Consider the following 23,047-nt stretch of genomic DNA (forward strand, 5'->3'; position numbering starts at 1 on the left):
ACATGATAAATCAATCCCCACTGGATCGATCGCTGCCCGCCGATCCGGCCGGTAGTGAAAACATACCCTTAGTCCTGCCATGAATGCAGGGGACTGGACTAGATGACCTCTCGAGGACCCTTCCAGTCCTATGATTCTATGTGAATCACTGTTATGTATTTTTCATATAAAAAGCATATACTTCCATGTTTAAAATAGAAACTACTTATGAGAGCTAATTTTCCTGTTTGTCAAGTATAGAGTTAGGATGCTGGCAGGCTGTCATGCTCTCCTGGATGCCATTATTCCTTTCCAGACCCCGGATGGTGAAGAATTTGCTACCTGTTATATGCTTGACAATAAAATCCTTCTTAAATTCTTCTTGAGAGCCAAGTGCAAGGCTGTCTTATAATAAAAGGCATGTTTTTACCCATGTCTAAATTTACTTTCAGGAATGCATGTGCTGCTCCAAGAGCCACCCACATCCTCCTTGTAAACAAGGTATGCACTTACAGCCTATCCAAGTGCAGAAAAATGGAAAGAGAGAAAAATCATGTGTTGTCTGCTAGTATTAGCTGCTTTAGCCCTCTGCTTGGAATTCCTCTGATGAGGACTTCTTCTTGTTACCTTTACTAGAAAGGTGTGAATCCTATATGAAAACATTGCTTTGCACTGTTACTTTTTAAACTTCTATCCCAAATGTTTGGGCCAAGAAGCAGAAAAGAATTGTTTAGCTTTTAGATATATGACTCCAGTCATCCTTTACTGCCTGCTGTGTTCTGTTGTTCACTCAGGCCCTGTATCAGGATAGCGTTCAAGCACATGCTTAAAGTTAAGCATGAGTTTAAGTCCTATTGACTTCAGAGGGATTTAGGTTCATGCTTAAAGTTAAGCATGTGCTTAAGTTTTTGCCGAATAGGGATGCCTTCCCAATTTGGGGACTCTGTAGTTCCCATTTAAGCACAGTTCATGTTAATATTCTTTTATATTTTTCCCTTTCCTGCCAATGTCCTTGATGCTACACATTATAATAATTAAAAAGGCACCAATAATGCCATTTGCAATTATTGATGCACGCAAACAGTGTTTCACAATAGACTGGAGCACTGTAAACCCAAATACTTTTTCACAAGGCAAAATGTTTTCTCAGGAAAGTTCCATGTTATAATAAGCTTGTGGAATAACAAAAGTGTTATTCACCCACAAAAGGGTGGTCTTCATAGTAGGAACAAGGTCATTGGAGGAGCATTGGAGGATAATGATGTTAGACAAAAGGCTAATGTTTGATTTTAAACTAGCTGGTAATTTATTACTTACCCCAAATGGCTTTTTTTTTTAAAGCCAGGACACAAGGATCTGTGATCATAAAGTCAATGTTGCCATTTGCTGTCATTAAATTGCACATTCCCCCTATCAGGGTCTTCCCATTGTTGATTTATGCTTTTCTTCTGTAGCATGATCTGACCTCAGCAATTATTTATGAGCTTGCTCATATAAATCCTCTCTTTCACAGGCAACTCACACACTTGCAAGGGCTTTTTGAATCTGAATTTGTGCTGCAAGTTTGCCTATCACTTCCTCTGTTCCCACCCTACTTTTTGGAAAGATACCCAGTCACACGATGTGCTTGTGAAAGGTGGCTGATTGAGGAAGGATGCAGGAAGGATATGGTTTTGGAGTGATTGCATAAGTGCTGTATAGGACATGAAAGTACAGGATTTATACAAGAGCGATTTTCAAGGCAGTGGCTGCAAATATTAAGGATTTCTTTATTTTTTACTTAGGCCTGCTCAGGACTTAGGACTTGTATTGTAGCTCATCATGTAATAAGTTGTATTAATATTGTGCTCATTGTGTTAGCTTGGCCCAATATATTTTGTTATCAGTACCCTAAAATTTCAGCATCTTTCTCTGAAAAACTAATAGGATTTCTAATGGGAATGGGCTAAAGCTTTTGTGAGAGATTGTCAAAAACAATCAACTGTGGCCAAATGCTGTTCTCATTGAAATCAATGGGGGGCTTTACCATTGACCTCAGATTTAGGCCAACGCTGAGTCCTTTTGAAAACACGCATCCTTTTTTGAAGGATAAGGCCGTACAAATAAAAGTCTCAAAACTTAATGTGATTTACTACGGTAATGAGAGTATATGTGCAGTGTTGTAATGAAGTGGAGGGGGCATGGGGTATGTATTTAAAACTTTGTTTTGGTCATTCCACATTCTGCCAGCATCTGACATCTGTATTTATTTTCTGAACTCTCCTAATAGATTATTTGCATCTGTTTAGTTCCAAGAGTAATGCTCGATTTCCTGAATTTATAGGTTGCAATAAAATCCATTCGTAAGGACAAAATTAAGGATGAACAAGATATGGTTCACATCAGACGGGAGATTGAAATCATGTCATCCCTCAGCCATCCTCATATCATCACTATATTTGAAGGTTAGTGTCTGCGATTCTTTTCACCATCTGTACTATTTGTTTTCTCAGACCTAGTTTTCATACGCTTTTAGATTAGGTCTTATACCATCTCTTAGTAGAGAGACAGTTTTGTGCACCAATTCCCCTTCAAATCATACTCTACTTTGCAAATGTACACCACCTCTCTAGCAACCACAGGAATTCCTTGCATGGGGGAAGTTGTTAATGTGTGGCTGAAATGCTTCTGTCTGAGTGTGAGGAGAGCTGTCACACAAACCATCCAATCCTCCCTGTCCCAAACCAGAAAATCAATTTCATTTCCCCCCTCCCATTCCAATTCATTTCCTCCCTCCACCAATATAAAATCAATTTCAGTTCATGCCCCTCAACCACATAGGAAGTCAAACTAGATGATCTGATCATCCCTTCTGGTCTTAAACTCTTTGAAACCCCCAAACGTTCCCCACATAGTTCATTGCTTTAACTTCCCTGGAGCCCACCTGGTCAGGCTCAGTCTCCCCACACCCTGTTTCCTTCATTGCTGCCAGCCCCTCTTGCTGGCTGTCTTCCCAGGCCCCGTTTCTCCCTGAATCCAAGGTTCAGCTTCCCACTGACTTCTCAACCCTTGCTCCCAACCCAGTCACTAGCTCATCACTCCTGTCTCCCAGTCCAGTCCCAACTCCTTCCCTTGTGCTCTGCATTCCTGCTCCCTAGCGCCCTTCCCTGCAGCATATGGCAGTGGGGCTAGTAGCTTTCTCCAGCTGATAGTAGCAGCCCTGGAGCCAGGAACTGACTCTGGGGAGCCTTTTTTAAAATAGAATAGTGGCCTCTAGTGGAAGCTCCTCCTCCTTCCTTCCTTAGGCTGTGACGTCCTGGCCAGACCTAAACAGGTTAGGAAGTGTACATGCTCTCTGGTCCTGAGTAGGAATGGACCCACAGAGGACCTGTAGAGTGCAAACTCCAAAGGTGTTGAGGGAGCTTTGCCCCACTTAGTCACTCTTCTTTTCTCACATGCTTATATTGGGAAGAGGCACCTGAATTTGGCCCTAAGTATTAACTCTACACACCCACTGTACACGCTAGGTGATGATAGGTATATGGCAACTCCATTCTGAGAGTTGATCTGACTGATTAAAACAAGGTCTGGCTTGGAATAATGTTACAATATCACATATTGAGTTATTCAAAAGCATGTTCTTTTACTTGAAAGGAGATGAATTCATCTGTCTTTTTATGGAATAAACGCATAACAGGATCTGGGAACAGAAAAGGGGAGGGATGCTGTGTCAGCATGTGGGTTGCAAATGGAGCAAAAGTTATTTCCAGTGTGCACTGGAACTAAAAAAAATGAGGTATGCTACAGTGCTTTGACCAAGTGGCCTTCTTATGTCCCCTGCTCTGCTTTAAATAATTTTACTGAGTTAAAATATTTTAAAGAGTTAGAAAGATTTAAAAAAATAGAAAATAACTTAGTTACCTTGAAGCAAAACCCTCCCCCACAACCCTCAGTTCCTTGACTCTAGCTGAAGATGATCCCTTCCCGCAGCAGAACCAAGACAGGTTTTTAGTTCAGGGTTTTTCACCCCTTCCTCCCCAGTGAAAGTGCATATGGCACATGACAGTGTTACCTTCAGTGAGATCCCGTGCTGTTTATTCTGTTGTGATTCCTTAAGCATGAGTGACGCTTTTCTACATGGAAGCTGGAGGCAGCTTTCCTCTGGTCTTTAGAGGTTTTCAGGGTGTTCATTACATTACTGTTTGCTTCTATCCCTGGTGAAATAGCTACTCTGTTATTGAAACAAAATAATTATCTAGAAGTTAGAGCAGTCTGGCATGACCCTCTGTATTTCAGTCATGGCCTGTGGAGATGGGCAATGGGAATTCAGATGGACAGTGTGATCCTATCCATTATAAAATCAATCATGTAGCACTGGGAACAGAGACATGGCAGCTGTAGCTTCACCAACTCAAGGAGGCCAAAAGAAATATTCTCCAACAGCCATCATCATACCATGGGTATTGAAGTGCAGGGCAAACCAGCTGAGACATAGCCATATTCACCAGGGGAATAGTTACATACTGCAGAATTATTAGGATCCCAATTCAGAAAGAGAGCTCTTCATGTGCCTCACTTTAAGAATAAGAGGTAGTTCCAAAGAAGTTAATGGGACTACTTCCATGTTTGAGATTAGGCAGGTACTGTAGCTTGCTGCATCAGGGCCTAGATTACAAAGCCATCTTCATGAATGAGCCATAAACATGATTATAGTTATATTGTTATATATAAAGGTTATTTTTAGTTCTCTGTTGTCTATTTATAATTTATCTTTTGCTGTGGGTATTCAAGAAGAGATTTGAACTGCCATCAAACTCCCTAAAATCCATAAGCAGAGGTGCAGGGCTGCACTGAGTCTGGCTAGAATGAGTACTGCTCTCTCTGTCTGGAAGATCTTTAAAAGATCTTTGAATTGTACTTACAAACACGTGTTTTCCTGAAATGGGATCCATGTTTTGGTATCCTCTTGACCTTGTTGGCTAAAGGTGATTAACCTCTGAATTTGTCAACTCAGTGTAAACATAAGCCATTGGTTTTTAATGCTAAGCAAATCCAAATGCATATAAACAGGCTTTCTGGTTTAATAATACTTTTTGTACCCAAATCAAAATGAATTTATCTCATGCACTATTTGCAAGAGGTAGACCTCCAGTTCTGAGTCAGAAGAAATTCCATCCTCTCAAGCAAGACTGTAATTGGCAATCTTTAGAGTGCAGCTGGAAGGGAAGTGTTCTTTCGAGTGACTTTAAATTCCTTGAAAAGGACTGAATAGATGAAGCTGACTTTGCCAGAAGTGTTCTGATTTCAGGGCATAAATTTTAACTCAGAAAGCAAAGGCCCCCCCCCCCCCCTTGCAAACTCCCGGACTTGGTAGCTAAAGCCTTCGAGAGTAAACATATTATTCCCTGGGTAGCCTGACTGCAAAAAACATCCCATCTGGCAATACTTTATTTTATAAAAGTTAAAACATGGGGAGCGTATAGGGCCCAATCCTGTAAACACTTACACATGTGTAAAACTGTTCATGGGTGTAAAGTTATACACATGGATGCACAGGATCAGGCCCATGGGTCTCTATGTGGTGAAGTACAGTGTTTGTGTAAGAGTTTCCATTGTGTGTCCCGGGTGTTGTCCCAGGTTTCAGTAAATACAAACAGAGAAGTTCCTCCATTTATGGAAAGGACAAATTACTTTAAGAAAAGTAAACACATTGTTTGCAAACACTGTGGAAATGATTTAATAAAGATTTTCCCTACTGAAATATAATATTATGAGCCCAATACAAAGCCTATTGAAGTCAATAGCATTATTACTCCTGTACATAAAGTAAAACATGTATTAAGTGCTTTGCTGGGTTGGAGCCAAGGCACTCAGCACCTTGAAGGGTCAAGCTCCTTTAAAACATCACAGTACTAAAATTGCATTTCCCTTAAAAAACAGATTTCCTTAGGTCTTTGCAATTGCATTTTATTGATTAATAAAAAAGAGAATAAAAAGATTCTTCACACATCTCCACAAAGTGTAAATTACAAATGTAAACTGACTTGAATTAAGTTTCCTACCTTTGCTAATCAGGAAATTAGTTTAGTTCTTTTAAACCTTTTAACTTCAATGTAAAACCTTTTAAATCTAACATATATTTACAAAGACGGTGTATTTTGCCTAGTTATAATAGTTGTTTTATTTACAAATACATGTTAAATCTAACATTTCGTATCATGCTTCTGCAACAGTAACAGAAAATGATGGGTTAGTTTTCAGTCATTGTCAGTCAATTCCACCCTGCATTTTTACAGACAGACTCAAAATGGACCTGAGTGCCTGATCATGAGAGCCTCTGTGTGGAGAACTCAGTGAAGTCAATAGGTGTCCTGTAGTGTGAAGCACATGCGGGATTGGGCGCTTAACATGAATGATAAAAACTAGAAAACTGAGATTTTTTTTTTTAATTTAACCAAGGGAAAGTATTTCAATGGTGACACCATTTAACCACATTGCTAATTGGCTTCCTCTATTTATATAGCTTTTTGACCTTCAAGTATATTATTTCCATTGTTTTCTTTTGATAACATCCAAGAATATAAAGCAATTTTTCTATAGTCTAGTGATTAGTAATGAAACAAGTATAAACAAACTTAACTCCTAGGTTATCATACTCCACCCACATGAATTTCCTTGCATTCAGTATGGTTTAACACCTAAACAACACCACTTGTGAGATGAACCCTCAGGTTCCTGAGAACACTGGCAATTTCAAATCACATTCTGACATGATCTCAAGCTACATTATGTTTAAAAAATAAAAACAATTTCTAACTGCCACCTCATGGCATATGCTTGCTTGTCTGAGGTTCCAAAGCAATCATAATTTAAAAATGTAATTAGCAAGTCTGTTCTTCACTCGGGCAAAATTAGGATAAAATAGTGTAACAGAGAGATTAAATGTTATGGCTGATTTAGTGATTCTCACATTTTTCTCAGCTTCTTTTTAAATGGTGAAACATCAAATTCTATGTTTCCTCATCCATGTATACAGAAAATGGATATCAGCAAGGAGTATGGTTCTCATTTTGATTTAATCCACTCAGTGGGGATTAATTTTTAACCCACAGACTGATTTAAAACGATTATCACAGGATCTTAACTACATTCCTTTAATTTAAGAAGAAATGCATTGCATTTCCACTGTATGCAGCTGTGATTTAGGAAAGCAGTTTAGAGCATGCTTAACTTTAAAGCATATGCTTTAAATCCCATTGACTTCAATGGTAATTAAGCTTATGTTTAAAGTTAAACATGTGCATAAATTCTTTGCTGAATTGGACCCTGAAAGAGGAAGGCTACCCAAGCCCACTATGTACTTTATTTTTAAAAATTATATAACAATAAACTAGTAAATAACATCTTGAAGATACTGATTTGGGGCTTTAGAACAAAGAGCTACACATTGTTTTTCCAAAGAGTCATGAACTGATGAGATATGTTAGGCTATAATTCTTAGGAAGAAGTTATTTCCCATTATTCAAGTGTCTTTCTGAGGAATAATTTGTCCTTTATAACATGAGTGTGCTAATTGGGCTTTAAATGATTTTATTGAATGAAAAGGTTATTCCAGCCCGTGTGCCTAAAATTAAAGATAAACTTGCTTGTTCTTTTGATTTGGCTGACCTTTAATAAAAGAGCACTTTGTAGCAGAGGAAAGGTACTTCTGTCTGCGGCTGTTAGGAGAGTAATAAAAATACCGCGGAATGGAAAGACACCAGATGGAAGGAATGTCAACATACTGGAACTAATTTAGGAGATTGCTCTGATAGAGAGCAAAGGCATGAGGAGAATTCAAATGGTTCCAGTGGAAGGGAGATTGGCTGCCCCTCTTAAACCAACAAACTAAAATTCTTACTCCAGGGTTACATATAAAACAAAAGGAATCAGCCCATGAGGAGGTAGTCCATTTAAAACAAACAAACAAACTCCTGCCCAGTCTGAATTAGCATTCTGTAAACACAGAAACAAAGGGATCCGGGTATTTTTTGAAATTAGGTGTCAAACAAGTCCAAGGCAAACTATCCTAATAAAAAGATGTCCACAACATCACTGAATCCTTTTGACCAGTCTTTGCAAAGACATATTCATATGTGTTTCACATATCTAGGGCTATATTCTACCCTCAGGTACGCTTTTAGGTAACTCCCATTTCTTCAAATGGATAGTGAAGTGTGTTCATCCAATAGCCGAATTTAGCCCATACGGTTTCTGTGGAAGTGTAACTCTTGTGTTCCTACAGGGGAACACTTTGGGTGTAATAGACTCCCAGTGCTCTGAGCAGAGAGCGGTCTCTGCACTGCCAGTCCTATCTGGGAGTTGTAAAGCTCTGAATAGAAGCTGAGTTCATCATTTCAAGCCCTCTAAATATAGTTAAGTAGAAAGATTACATCCAGGAATTATTGCTATAGTAGCACAGAGTGTGATGGAGAACGATTGTTGACGTTACAAAATGTACTTCGGCTCAGATATATCTTAGTGAGAAGTGAAGTATATGTCCAGTTTTACATTTGTATTCTTCAATGAGCTCCCAAGCCAAGGGATTTGGTTTCAATTATCTGCCCAGAACGGTGGAGCTTTCTTCTTAACTAACAAACACCTTTTCCTTAAAATTAACAGGTGTTAATTCTCTTAAAAAAGAGAGAACGAGAAGCTGCAACACATATTTGAGTATTTGAACGTAAGCACCTTTTGCTGGTTGTGCACAATTCTGCTCTTACTTTTAGGAAAGGCTCTTCGGAGTGGGAAGACTGAAACAAATTTATAGCTCAGTGAAAAAGAATTCTCCTCACCTCCTGATACATTACTGCAGCGCTCCCTCCACCTCCCGATACATAGTTTGTCTCTCCTGACATGTTACTCCAGTACTCCCGCCCCCTCCTGATACATTACTGTAGTGTTCCTACCCCCCTTCTGATACATTACTGTAGCACTTTCCCCGGCCCTCCTTATACATTACTGCAGTGCTCCCTCCACCTCCCGATACATTACCGTGGCCCTTTCCCCCACCAACTGTGGCGCTCCCTCCACCACTTCCTGGGGCCTTGCTACATCTCTCCCAACATCACCCAGCCTACAAGGTGTTGGAACTAAATACATGCAAAGTCAGTGGCTCAAAAATAAAAATGATAAACAGGTTCTAACAAGTATTTCTTCTTTCTGTCCTATAACAAGTGTTGATATTGACAACTCTCCGTTTCTTGCTCTTGATTAACTTGCCCTGCTTGCATTGTTTCCCTCAGGGACTTATGCGTAGCTGTCCCACTGCTGTTATGCATAAATAACCTTTCATGCTCCGTGACCCTCATCAGCAGTTGAGGAGCAGTCCAGCGCAGCCTTTCATGAACTGGCCTCCTCATTAGTGAGCCATGGAGAGTTCCTGGAGCAATCTTTCCTGGCTAAACCCGCTTCCTTGAAATTGCCAGCTGCAGCAGAAGTACTTCAGAAGTGGAGTGAGCTTCAGAATGGCAGAGGATGGCAGATAATAAATCAAACACAGTGAAAACACAATGTGCACCAAACATTCACAGGAGTTATGCAGAGGCAATCAGTCCATCATCAGCTTGCAAGTCACAGCCCAGGTGTTAACAGGGTAGCATATTTATTACCTCATTATTATTTGCAGTAAATAAATCCAGCATTTAGTTAATGCCCTCCTCCCTTCCCCCAACTTGGGGCATATATTTCTAAAACGACATTTGGTGCATATGTGTACACACACACACACACACACACACACACACACACAGTATGTTGTATCATGTTTGAAGATACATGTAAATAGATAGATAGATATTCCCATACAAACACTACTTTCAGTGAATGTTTAATGTTGGACTCTTTATCTCTGAGTTCAGATTGCATATCCCACTCATGTGAACCCTAGAAAGTAAGGAAATAAGCAACAAAGCCATGCATTTCCATTCCGCTCATTACTTTCCCTTCTCAATCTAGCTATGTCCTTTCTACCACCATCTCCACCCTCATCCTGAGCAACCATTGTACACCCCTGTTTATTGGGTATGTGCTCAGGTGTTTTGGTGATTAATGTAGGGTAGGTGTGGCTTTCACTACACTGTACAGGACTGTGTATTAGTGTACAGTGGCAGACTGCAAATGGGGTATGGGGCCAAGGAGGTGCCAAGCTTTTCTGTAACGTTCAGGAGAACTTATGCAAATGGGTGATATGTGTTGGTGATTGTTCTAAAACTGGTATTAATTTTTATGTAGAAATTAGAGCATTGAAATCTGCATCTGCATGCAGGGAAAGAATAAGGATGTGAGGGGCCGAGGTGTGAGTAAAGATGTGGAGGGTATGGGGCCAAGGATGAATGCAGGGATGTCCCAGGTGGGATGGAAAGGTCTGTATGCCAAGGAATCTGTGATTGAAGGGTTTCCTCTGTGTTGTAGTGGGGAGTCCTTGTTGTACTGATGCCACAGTGCAGAGAGGTACTGCTGCCTATTCTGTGCTCATTCAGTTTTGGTTATGTTGAGAGAGCTTCTACAGTGTCAATGTAAGTCAAAGGGTAACGTCCCTATGAAAAGTCTCCTTCATGGAGATAAATAATACGCATCAATGCATCCTTCAGAAGACAGTGTAGTGAATCCAGGATGCTAGGTATTGAAATGCTCATATATTGATTGGATCCAATATATTTTTCCCCCCAAAGGCAAAAATTCATAGTAGAGATTTAGTATTTTCTAAATTTAGCTTTTAAAATATAAGCTCTGCTTGTTAGAGGAGAATAGAAAGCACTTAAAATGTTATATAAATAATGACGTGCCTTTCTCAAACCAAAGACCGTCTGTATATGCTTCTATGTAATTGTAGGGAAATATTCTTGGACCAAGACTCAAACTGGATGTCAAATTTTAGCCGCGAGGGAAATTTGGTCATGGAATTAGAAATTTCTAAATATAAAGGAAAATTTGACAAAACTTAAATGGTTGAGTTGCTAAGGCACAACTTCAATAAATCCATGTATCAAAAGAATGCTATCATCAGTCATGGGACACCAGGAAGTTACCATGTTTAGTGGCATCAAACAGCTTTTGTGACATCCTCAGTCATGAGTGGAGGGTGTCCAAAGGCAAAAGGAGTCTTTCCACTTGTGCCCCGTGACATGGTTAACATTCTCCTGGGCTCAGCATTCTGTCTGCTAACTCCCCTTGGGAGTGCAAGCCACCCCAAGAACAGCAGAGTGGAAGAGGGGCCATCGCCCTGTGCATGCCCCTCAGACACATGCTAGCTGGCTGCTCACAAACCCTAATCCTAAACCCACAATGCTTCCTGGAGGCAGTGCAGCTACAAACCACCCCCTACTCAGAGCTGCTAGCCCTCAAGCAGCATATATGCAAAACAATCTGTTAGATTCAATATTATTAGTCAGAAAAAAGTTGCAAACCCATTGGGATTAATTAAGCCCCATTGTATCCTTGCACATACATGGGCAGAATTCACTTTTGTTGTGAGTGAAACTCCATGGAGATCAGTGGATTTTGGCCCACTTATACCAGTGGTGAATTTGGCCAGTTTAATTGTACATATAGTACACAATAAAGCCTGGTATGCTGTTCAATAGCTGTTTGTGAACTGACTTCACTTCTGATTCAAAATGTTGAATTCATGTATTTTTAGTGTATTATCTAAGCGTAAAGAATTATTCCTTTCCCCCTTCCTGGGCTGAATAGTGATTAGTTAGCAACTGTCTCTGTGCTTAGAGATATGGGTGCACTCATTAATGCTGTATCAATAACACGTCAGAACGCTTTTGTATAGAACACATATTATGTTGAGTCCTTTCCAGAGACTATCAGTCTATCATTCTTGGAGAGGATATTGTAGTATAATCCATCCAGAGACAGCTCTTCCAGTTTCCGAAGGTTATTGTTAATGAGGATGCATGTAGGATGTAATCGCTGGCAGGAGTCTATGCTTCAGGGTACTGTAAGGCCAGCAGACAAGTCAGTGGCCAATTTTATCTGGCAGTTCCCTTTCCCTTTTATCAGAGCCATTTTGCTGAAGCTTAGGGGGATTTAGAAAGAACTGCAGAGAGGCTTTGGCTTGTAGAATTTAATGACAAGGTGTGAGGGGACAAGAGACAAAGCCCAAGAATAAAAACTATCTGTGTGTTGGGAGCTGCAGCTTCACACTGAGCTGCAGAAGCTGAAGTATGTTCCTTAAAACACTAATGGCCATGTTGGAAGACAACATTCCAGTTGTGCGGGTCCAGAAAAGCACTGGTTTGGAAGACTCCCTGTAACCTCGTTACTTTGGCGGAAGTTTCACTGCCAGCATGGTCTTGCCTCAGCAAGTTGCCTCTATAGTATGAGTAAAAGGAAATTCAATACATTCTAAAGTGAACTGTGGTTATCTAGGCCAGGTACATTGTTTTCTGTCTGTACAGTAGATTGTCAGAGTCAGAGGAAATTTTATGTATCAGCCAAAGTAGTGTGGCAATTTGAAACTGGTCACGGCCTGTTTTGTTAGTTTAAATGTTTATTTTTCATGAACTCCCAGTGGAGTTAGTGGCAGTCAATGGCACACAGCACAGGACCTTGCAGGATTGAGCTCTGAAAGAGCAGTCATGTCACGTACTACAATGAACATACAGGTGTGATAGTACACACTGTGGGCCAGACTGCAGTTGGCCCTACACAGGTGCACAAGAGACAAAGGTGGCACAAACCCCCACTTGCAGGATAGTGAGCACAGGCATTGCTTGAGGCTAGCATCGGTGGCGTTCACCCACAGGAGGCAGGGAAGAATGGGTGAAAGCAGAACCATGGCCATGTGCCTATTCTGTACCAGCCAAAGGAGCTGGATGTGCCTAGAGAGAAGCGCACACGGGACACTTTCGAAGGATGGCAGAGCTCCTGTTTTCACCTTTCCCAAGGCCCCAGGAGGAGTCCTAGCTGAGTCAGCCAGAATCCCTCTGGTAACTCCCAGGGCTGAGTGGCAGCTCCTAACTCACACCCAATATAGAGCTGATCACTAAAGGCACAATCTAGTCCTTTGTAAACTTTTATGTCCATGAAGATAAGCTTTCTGGAGTTCTTATCAGTGACCGTGCATTTGCCTTTACAGAAAGTTGAATAGTCACAAATATTTGATAGCCAACCCCTCCCCCCCCACACACACATACGCACACGGTATGTGTGAGAGCTGTTGTGGGGAGGCCTGTAGGTGCTGAGCAGCCAGCCCTTCCACTGAAGTTCAGAATAGTGCGCTCACACAATTAAGTAATCATTAATAATACCTAGAATTGTGATAGTAAAAGTCAGTCACAGGCATAGCCTCTTCCTGGGAGAAGGACAGGCAACAGTAAGGAAATGAACCCCCCTGCAGACATCCCAGACTCCCCTTGTATGCTAAATATGTAATACAATTGTTAAATTAAAGTATTTGTACAGTATACATAAACCCTTAAGGCCAGAGCTTCAGCTGATGGAATCTGGCATTGTTCCATTGATTTCACCAATTTAAACAAGTGGAGGAGGGTGTGTTCCTTAGGACAAGAGCCAGGTCTTTGTCTGTCTGTGTTTGTACAGCACCTAGTGCAATGGGGCCCTGGCTCACTACTGTAATGTCTCTAATAAAAGTTAACAGTATAACTTCAAAACCCCTTTGAAGTGGCCTTTAAATGTGTGCTAGCATTGCTGTTTTCAATTCTAATGAAAAACATCAAACATATGAAATATTGATGGTAAATATAGGCAGTAAAATAATTTTTCATGAATTTGACACATTTAAGACCTAACTGGTTATTTATGTATTGTCTGATTTATAAAATCACATATCCAACAGTCTCTAAGCATATTATGAGTCATGGTTACAAAAGACTTCTTTCAGACCAGGAAGGCAACAGATTGATAGTGTGACGGAGGGGTCTGGACTGTATTACTACTGGAAATAAATAGAAACCTGTTTGCAGAACTCTGGTTAAAGATATGACTCCTAGAACTCTTTGGGCCTGATTCTTCATTGACAAACCGGAATGGCTTTACACTCATTTTGCATTGCTGTAATTGATGACACATGGTGCAGGGAAACAGAATCAGGCCCTTTTATCTTAATGGCTATTCAATGGCACTGTGAGTACACAATAGTAAGAGTAGGGAAAAAGCTTGCTTTAACTGACCAAAATGATACCTAGTAGCAGTAATGATTTATAATATGAACAAGTGTAGAACATTAAGCACCTTTGCCTTTATCACAGGTCCTTTAATTATGCCTGCAGCAAAGAGCTCAGACCTAATCTTTATTGTTGTTTAACTAATACTTAATTTATGTGTCTTAAGTTATCTGTATTTTTGAATAATCATAGTAATGATGAGTGCTTTACACTGTGCCTCTACAAGCAGTAACTAATCTTTATGACACCCCTCTGAGATGGGTATTGCTTCTGTCTTTACTGGAGTTATTCTGGGATTTACATCAGTGCCCGTGAGTTGAGAATTTGTCCCTAAGCAAAAGATCAAGGCCACAATGAAATTTAGGGTTAGAGCTGGGACTCTAATGCCAGGAATTCCGAACTCCTAGCCCTGTGAACCAGCCTCTCTCCCTAGGCAGCTCCTGGAGTTACATGATTTGTTTGGATAAGCATTTGAAAAGATAACTTAGGCAAGGATTGAATCTGGTGCAGTAATGGCTCATGGAAGATGTCCGGGCATGAAGGTAGTTCTGTGGGCTCATCACTTGCATTTCAGTTCTGCCTTGTTTCTCTAGCATGCCAGATAATTTAGGTTCTTCAAAAGATGTGCAATACCAATCTTGCAGACTGGCTAAGTGTGTTTCACAAGGATATAGGATGTCATTGTCAGACCTGGGATTAGAACTCAGGAGTTCCTGGCGCTAGTACTTTGCTCAGACTGGTAGAGCCTAGTGGTCTTATTCATACCCCATATTACAGTGTCAGGATCCCCCTCCCATCTAGCTGTAGAGACGGTGAGGGTAGTTACAACCCTTCTTCCCTTGACCTGTTCATGATCCCCTTAGGGTTGTGACCTTCAAGTTTAGAACCAATGCACTTGAGTAGCCCATACCTTTGCCAAGCATGTTGGTGGCAGTATATTGGAAACCTCTCCATGCTCCAGTGATGGTGCATCACATACCCCAAATCATTTTTAGTCTCTTCCCCCTTTTAAGTGTCAATTTTAAATCTATCAAATGAACAGTTTATTATCTTTTTTTTATTGCTTCTGCAGTGTTTGAAAATAAAGATAAGATTGTGATAATCATGGAGTATGCAAGCAAAGGGGAGTTGTATGATTACATCAGCGAGAGGCGGAGGCTGAGCGAGAGGGAGACGAGACACTTCTTCCGGCAGATTGTCTCCGCTGTACATTACTGTCACAAGGTGAGCACAGCATTTGGTGTTAACCTAACTATTTGAGGCTTTAACAGTGACTCTCATGCATAAAAGAACCAGTGAGGTAAAAATGTTCAGCTGCTGAAGTGGGAGGGTCCAGGTACAGTATTTTATGTGTACAGCAAGATATCACAAGTGCAAATATTTCACTAGTTCACCATCCATGTTTAGAGACTAAAGGCCATATCCTCACCTGGGCCCATTTCCACCAGCTAACTCCCTTAGGGTACGTCTATACTTACCTCCGGGTCCTAACTCCCATTTGAGCCTTTGAAAATTTTCTCCTTATGTAACAGAATTCTCCACTAGCTTTCTGTAGAAGAAAGACCACTGTTAGTGACACAGTCAATAGAAAAGGATTGATAGTTTTCCTGTACTTTGAATTCAGAACAATTTTTGACAGAAGAATAAGGTACAGTATATACAATTAAAAAAAAGCAGAGCAGAGGTGTAAATGTACTACTTCAGAACAAGGGAACTCTTTTGAGAGGGGAAGAAAGTGAGAATACCTGTCATGGAGTCATTTAAGTTATCCAAAAGTAACTCCTCCAGATATAATAGGAGCAGCAGAAGGATTCCCATTGTTGTTGTCTTTATCCTTGGCATGCTTCTGAAGGACAATTTAAGTCATGAAAAACAAGCATCAGGCTGATTAACTTCATGGGCCCTTCATCCTCCCTTACGGGCCCTGGTTGTCCACATACCTTGTGAGTGATGCAGTCGTAGGGATGTTACGTTCATGACATTTCAATGGGTGTTGCTTTTATCTCAGCAGTGCCCATCTCCTCTCCGGAACCTATTGAGGCAGGGAAGCATTATCACCCCCATTTTTACAGATGGGGAACTGAGGCACAGAGAGGTTAAGTGACTTGCCCAACGTCACACAGGAGGTCTGTAGCAGAACAAGGAATTGAACTTGGGTCTCCCAGGCCAGTGCCCCAACCATTGGGCTATCCTTCCTCCTGTGGGCCATGGAGGTATAGAGCTAAAATTTGCACCAGACTAAAGCCAATAAGCAGCTAGTGCAGCCTTTTTGTTAGAATTTTAAAACATTTTAATCTCCCTTTAAATTCTGCTAAGTAAGGGAGGTTTGCAAAGTCCTCAGTGCACAGCACAGAAAATCCATCACAGTCTTTTGTGCAGGGTTAGTTTTCAGAACTTTAGGAATAAGATGCTAAGACTTAAATCCTTCTTGTTAATTTCCATCCCTAACATTTGCAGGCAGTAGCTGTCTTTTAGGGTTATAACTCCCCTTGCCCAAACAGCTGCACACTGGAGGAATTAGAGCTTTTCTAAGGACTAATGTCATTGACAGATTCTGTTTTCTGGTGCCTGGGAAGAATATATTGCTTTCACACAGTGGGGGTAGGATAGGAGTTGGAATTAAGTTCCGAAAAGAATCCCCCTGCTGTTTTACAGGCTTTGTGGGAGGACAGATTCCAGTCATTCTTCTCTTAACCACACAGCAAGTGACTAATACATCTCCTGTCACTAGTCACTGGGCCGTGAGTGTTATGACAGCAAACTCAGCCCTGAAATGTAGATACAAAGACCACCCTGATGGTTCAGTTCTTTAACCTGTCCAATATCCCCCCCCTTTTGTTTTTAATTTTAGAATGGTGTTGTCCATAGGGATTTAAAACTGGAAAACATCCTTCTTGACGACAATTTTAACATTAAGGTAAGGTTCTTTCTGTCCTCTTCTCTGAATGGCTTTGCAAGTTCCATAGCAATTTTTAGCCAAGGTGTGATAGGATCCAGTATTATAGCAACAGCAACTGGCAAGTAACTGAGCGGGTGGGAAGTTGAGGAGAGAGAGTACTGTGTATGGTTAGCTTGAAGTGCTAAATGGAGTTTTGGATAATTTTGGGGGGAAACCCTTCTCGCCACCCAAGGGGCTCAGTTCCCAAAGCAATATTAATTTGCCAGTGGAAGACAGCAGAGTGTTTCAAGCGGTACAGTTTACATTACAAATGGTATTATTGCTGGCTGCTGCTAAGGCTCGAAAAAACTTTCTTAGCCTAGAGGGTTCAAGTGCCTCCTACAGAACACTCCGAATGTCCTTTTGATCACGTCTGGAAAATAAGCAAATAGAGTTTCAAAATAAACCTAGAAAAGCACATGTGCTTCATTAGGAAATGGCCTTAGAACTCCAGACACAAATGTAGCTTTCTGACTGGCGATCAGTGATGTCATATCCATGTCAGTAATCCCCAGTGAAAGCATGGGAATGACCTTCTTTCCTTTCTTCTTCTTCCTTTTTTTTTTTTTTTTTTTTTAAAATAATAGCCATAAGACAAGATAAGTAATGCAGTTCTGGGAGATTAGTGAAGTTCCTAGATGGTGAATCTGTTTCACCTTCAGCTTGGTGTCAGTTCACACTCATGAGGCATACAGTCACTGTCCCCTCCTGATGCAGCATAGATTGGTTAGGTGTATAGATCTATGGACAAACAGAGAGGCAGATGATAGATACTACCCACTGGCTGTTGTGCCTTATGGCTTAATTAAGAAAATGAAGCAATCAGGAAACCATCTACACAGCCAACTATCCCAACAGCTCAAGTTTTGTCTTTGTCAGTTCTCTGTCCTGTCTCTCCACTGATAGCCACCGTGCTCCCTGCTCTGTCTTTTGTGCATCATACTGAAGAGATCCTATTCATTTTAAATGTATGCACAATGGAAATGGAAATAGACAATAACATATGGTAGGTACCATCTGTGTAAAACTGATGACAGAAGCTACGTTGGATCAACGGGTGGATTAAAGACACATAAATATGCAGTTTCTAAAAATAGCATTTTACAGAGGGCACGTCCTATGCGACACTTGAATGTTTGTTGTTAACGTTAGGGTTGTAGTGCTAGAGTCAATCTCTCCCATTATGCGCCAACAGTGTCACCAATGCTGGCAGCCCCACTGTGCCTTTTAATAGCACTGAAAACAAAAAATAGCCTTTCTAGGACATTGTATGTAGTCCAGGCTTCTGCATGCAGGATGGCCTCTCTTTCGGCATTACGTACCAAACTATCTTCCCAGCTCATCACAGATTTCTTGAGAGAGAGAAGAAGAATTTGGGGAATTTGTTAAATGGGGTGGGCTGCGTTCATCACATGCAAACCAGTCATTTTCTCAAGCCTGTAGGAAATTGCATCAAGACAAAAGGCCTGATTCTCTCTTTATGTCTGTTTTATACCACTTCAACTCTTCTGATTTCAAGGGACTGAATCCTGATTTACAACCTCAGTGAGAGGTGAATAATACCCAAACTCAGCATGATCAAAGCACTTCAAAATCACAGATTTTTTCCCTCAGATACTACAGTGGTTGGTGCTATTTTTGGAAGATGCTAGTCAGAAAGTAACTAGGGGACTGATCCTGCAAGTCCTCACCCACATGAAGCATCCTGTTGACTTTGATGGGTATGAGCCAGGACTGCTCTTGTGAGCAAGGGTTTGCAGGATGGGGGTGAAATCCTAGCCCCACTAGCGTCAGTGGAAAAACTTGTGGCCGGGATTTCACCCTGGGGCTCTAGACATGTCAAATACTGCAGTGGTACTTTAACATAAATCTTGTGTTCATAGAATACCTGAAGAAATATTGGTAGCTGATGAATCTTTTAATAATTACACATTTCCTACAGCTCCCAGTAAAGAACAACTTGGGGTATTCATAGACTGTTTTCTCAAGGACCCCCCTTTGTTGGATTAAATTCTGCTTAGCCTACCGTGTGTGTGCCTTTTGCATATTTTCAGTTCTTTCTCACTCATTCCTTTGCTAAAAGTAATGCACATCTCTATATGTGCAAATATGCATGGGCATGATATACACACAGGTGGCTATAAGCTGTCTTGCTTTCTCATGATGCCTATATTTAAACAAAGAAGCTCGAGGTTTAAGGATTGGGATTTGGAAACGGTTTATATTTCACAATCCCACTATCAATGGTGTTTGAATTTGGATTCCTCTGAGGGAGGGTTTTTTGTACCTTACCTACCACATTGAGAACTACTTCCAGTACTTGATATTAAACAGACTGCTGCTATTTGCCTTGATACTTTGGGGTTAGAATTTGTTATTGTGGTTTCTATGTTAGTGACACAGGGTTTTATTTCCCCTTTTTTTTTCTGTTTCATAAACAGTGTTTGTTGGCAAGGAAACACATCTGGAGCTGTAAATTATTTATTTTCAGTTGAGTAACTCTAACAGGCCCTGATTCTGAAAATATTTATACATGCTTTATGCAAAAAGAAAGAAATGTGCAGTTTGGGGCTTTAGGAAGGGATGGCTGGTTTTGAATGCTCAGTGGAAACACATCTACTAAAATGGGATGAGACTTATTGTTTTCTGTCTTTCTAAGATGCCCATCCTCATGAACTAATATTTATATATTTTTTTTGCCAGTAGATCCCAAAGCCCTTCACAAATTTTACTAATCGGTTGTAAGAAATATATATAAAAAGGAACCACTTTGTTCACTGGGTTGCAACATATAAACTTTTCAAATAACTAGTGACACATATAGTGCAGATTACACAATTGTACTATTCATCCACTATGTTAACAGCTAACATCTAATAAAATGTCATTATAAGAAACCAGAACAATGTAGAGTAGCACCCTATAGTGCTTTTAGGACGGGAAGTGAAGAACATTTCATCTATTAGAAATTACCCTCTGAGCTCAAGGATTCACTTAGCCATTTTATTCTATCCTTTCTATTTGATACCCTGCCAACTTTGGAGCCATCCTTAAATTTGATCTGATTAAATTTAAGTCATGAGGCAGATGAACAGTGTGCATAGAGATAATTGGGTTTTTGAGTTTAATTAGCCAGTAAAGTCTCTGGAAACTTGAAAGAGTCATGGACTGAAGTACAACAAACAGGAAGCATCAATGTTTGAAGATTGACAAATGTAGCATCATTGGAATCCAGACAGTTGGGAAGATCCCCACTGTTCCACAGACCAGAGTGCGTAGGGGCCTCTAGTCTAAGTTACATGGTTAGATTACCAAAGGACTTTCTGTGGTGGTGGTGTTCCCTGAAAACCATTTCTTGAACACTCCCTGAAATGGGGGGAGCTGATATATATTAAATCATAAATAATGTCTTGTTTCAGTCACTCATGAGAAGGATTGTGTGCTCAGATCCTTTGGAAGTAAAGAAAAACAACCATACTAGTTTTGGCTTAGAACTGACCATTGCAGTCCTATAGCTTAGTACTTAATGTCCTAAGGAGTCAGTATTATGTTGCATTTTCGGAGCAAATGGCTGCATAATCAGTTTCTTGGTAAATTGTGCCTTAGCACAGAATCTCAATGGATAAATCATATAACTCTGCGAAGTATGATGATGCTAAGACCTCTGAACTGAACCACGGTGTTATTTGGACCCAGAGTGTTACTATTCTGCATGTCAGTAATGGTGCTGACATCACCTAGCACAGCGGTAGTCCAGATCCATGAATGAGGCTCTTAGACACTACATCAGTTCCAGTAAATGATTATAACAAATATGGACAGTCTGTTATGTCAGGAAAGAAAAAACATTTTTTAAACTAAGAAAGGAAACTGATAGTGATGAAACCTGTCTGATTTGATTTCACCAAAGTGTTACCAGCAGACTGACCACTGAACTACCCTGCCTCTGGAACAGAGTCAGGGGTCCATGCTCAAAAAGGTTCTCCCAGGATATTGACTATCTTTATCCTGGAGCAGAAAAATGGGGTGGAATCTCATGAGTTGATCCCTCCCAGGACTCCCCAAGTCAGCACAGTCTGCTATGTTGAAAAAATATTACAATCTTTATTGCATTGTATACCGTGCAATATACATAAAGCAATAGTCAGTTTAAGTCATGTGGTAATGAAGCGTGGGATCGTGCAACAAATATTAGCCTCTCCCTGTCCTGACTCACTTCCCAGCTGCTAGCAATACAATTTACTTTAAAATGAATTTATTACTACTTTGGGCTTCCGACCTTGGTCCAAATAAGAGCTTCCTCCCTCTCACTGCTGCTCCTCCAGCTCTCATTAATTTGAAACATTGTGTGGAATGCTGGAAACTAAGAGTCTCTATATGTCAAATGACCTCACCCACCTTGTAAGGATCTATCTTTTATTGGATCAACTTCTGTTGAGGAGTCAGATAAACTTTTGAATTACACAGAGGTATTCTTCAGCTCTGTCTAGCTCAAAATTTGTGTCTCTCACCAACAAAAGTGGATCCAATAAACGATAGATCCTCACCCACTTTGTCTCTCTAATATCTTGGGACCAACATGGCTGCAACAACACTGCATACATAGATCCTCCCAATCAGCTACCCCTTATGCTGCTCCCCTCAGCTCAACTGAATTGCAGTCTCCCACCAATGCCTTTTGTACCAAGAGGAAGGGGGTCACCCTCTTTCACAGTCATCCCCCATACGTGCCTGTGCAATCAATGGCTAGAAAGACAGTAGGGCTAAGGCAGCACCAAAAGACCAAAACTCCTGTTGATATGATAAACTTAAAATGATACAGAGTGCCAGCAGGAGAGAAAAATGTAAGTAGTAGTGACAAGAAGCTGCTAACTGCACCTTCGGTTGGGCCTTAAAATGGAAACAAGCCAGAATAAGTGCTGGTAACCCATGGGGATTACATATATGCAGAACAGGCAGTTTGCTCACAGTAGCACAGTAGATACATATAATTCTTGAAAATTTCACCCCAGCATGTAAATTCTTCAGTCATTCATCTGCTTTAATGGACCAAATATATTTTTAGTCTGCACTGAAATACAAAGAGCCAGATCCTCATGTGATGTAAGTCAGAATAGCTCCATTGAAGTCAGTGGAGCCATGCTAATTTATACCTGCTGAAGACCTGGCCCAAGTTCTTTAAATGAATGCACACTTCCTGGAATTTACAATCCATACTTATAACCAACCAATAAATTACATCTAGGTTATTATAGTTAACAGTAAACATGTAACATGCACCTCCTAAAGCTAAGGGAAGAAAAGCCTGCTGCCAGCACTTCCCAATTTTGAAGGTTTTTTGACTTAATGCTTTAGCTCCATTTAAGTGCCAAGAACATGAAGTAATCTTGGCTTCTATTAATCTTGTTTTGGGGGGCACGACAGTTTTTACGGGAAAATCTGATAAATATCAGTCTGTGAGTATGGGAGTGGATTGTAATATAAATACCCTTTTCCTGAATGGCCAAAATGAAAACATGAATGTCCAAGTCTAGGAGTTCCTTGGTGTGAAGAGTGGTATGTGTATCCCTATATATGTCAATGCACATATACACACATTTTATACATTCCATGGCCTTAAGGGAATGTATTTTCTTAAGGAAGCATACTGTGCAGTGTCTGCCCCTGTCTTAGCTGTATCCTGAACTAAACCAAAGCTCAGGGACTAGCAGGAAAGTTTTAACACTGAATTGGTTCCACTCTTCTTCTGATTGACAGGACACACTTCATAAGACTTAAAACCAACTTCCTGCAAGCCAGTCAGAGTGACTTGATAAGAAAGTGGAATTTAGGGCAATTAAGTGCAATTTGAGCCATGAGAATATGTCTGCAGATTGCAGTAGTACACCCCATTCAATGGTATTCCAGCCATCCAATGAAGATTTTACAAAACATACTTATTTAAGGGTTGAATTTGCTACAACAGATTGATAAT

General features: G+C 40.6%; 1 protein-coding gene across 1 annotated transcript in view; it reads left to right on the forward strand.

The window, feature by feature from the left end:
* The window catches only part of NUAK1 (NUAK family kinase 1), a 54,940-nt gene that overhangs the window by 26,331 nt on the left and 5,562 nt on the right, over positions 1–23,047 (forward strand). The window contains exons 2-4 of the mRNA XM_065423444.1: positions 2,303–2,423; positions 15,208–15,359; positions 16,987–17,052. Coding sequence (XP_065279516.1) covers positions 2,303–2,423; positions 15,208–15,359; positions 16,987–17,052 — 339 coding nt within the window. The remainder of the gene's footprint in view (positions 1–2,302; positions 2,424–15,207; positions 15,360–16,986; positions 17,053–23,047) is intronic.

Source organism: Emys orbicularis, chromosome 1 (assembly GCF_028017835.1).
Source record: "Emys orbicularis isolate rEmyOrb1 chromosome 1, rEmyOrb1.hap1, whole genome shotgun sequence".
NCBI classification, from domain to species: Eukaryota; Metazoa; Chordata; order Testudines; family Emydidae; genus Emys; species Emys orbicularis.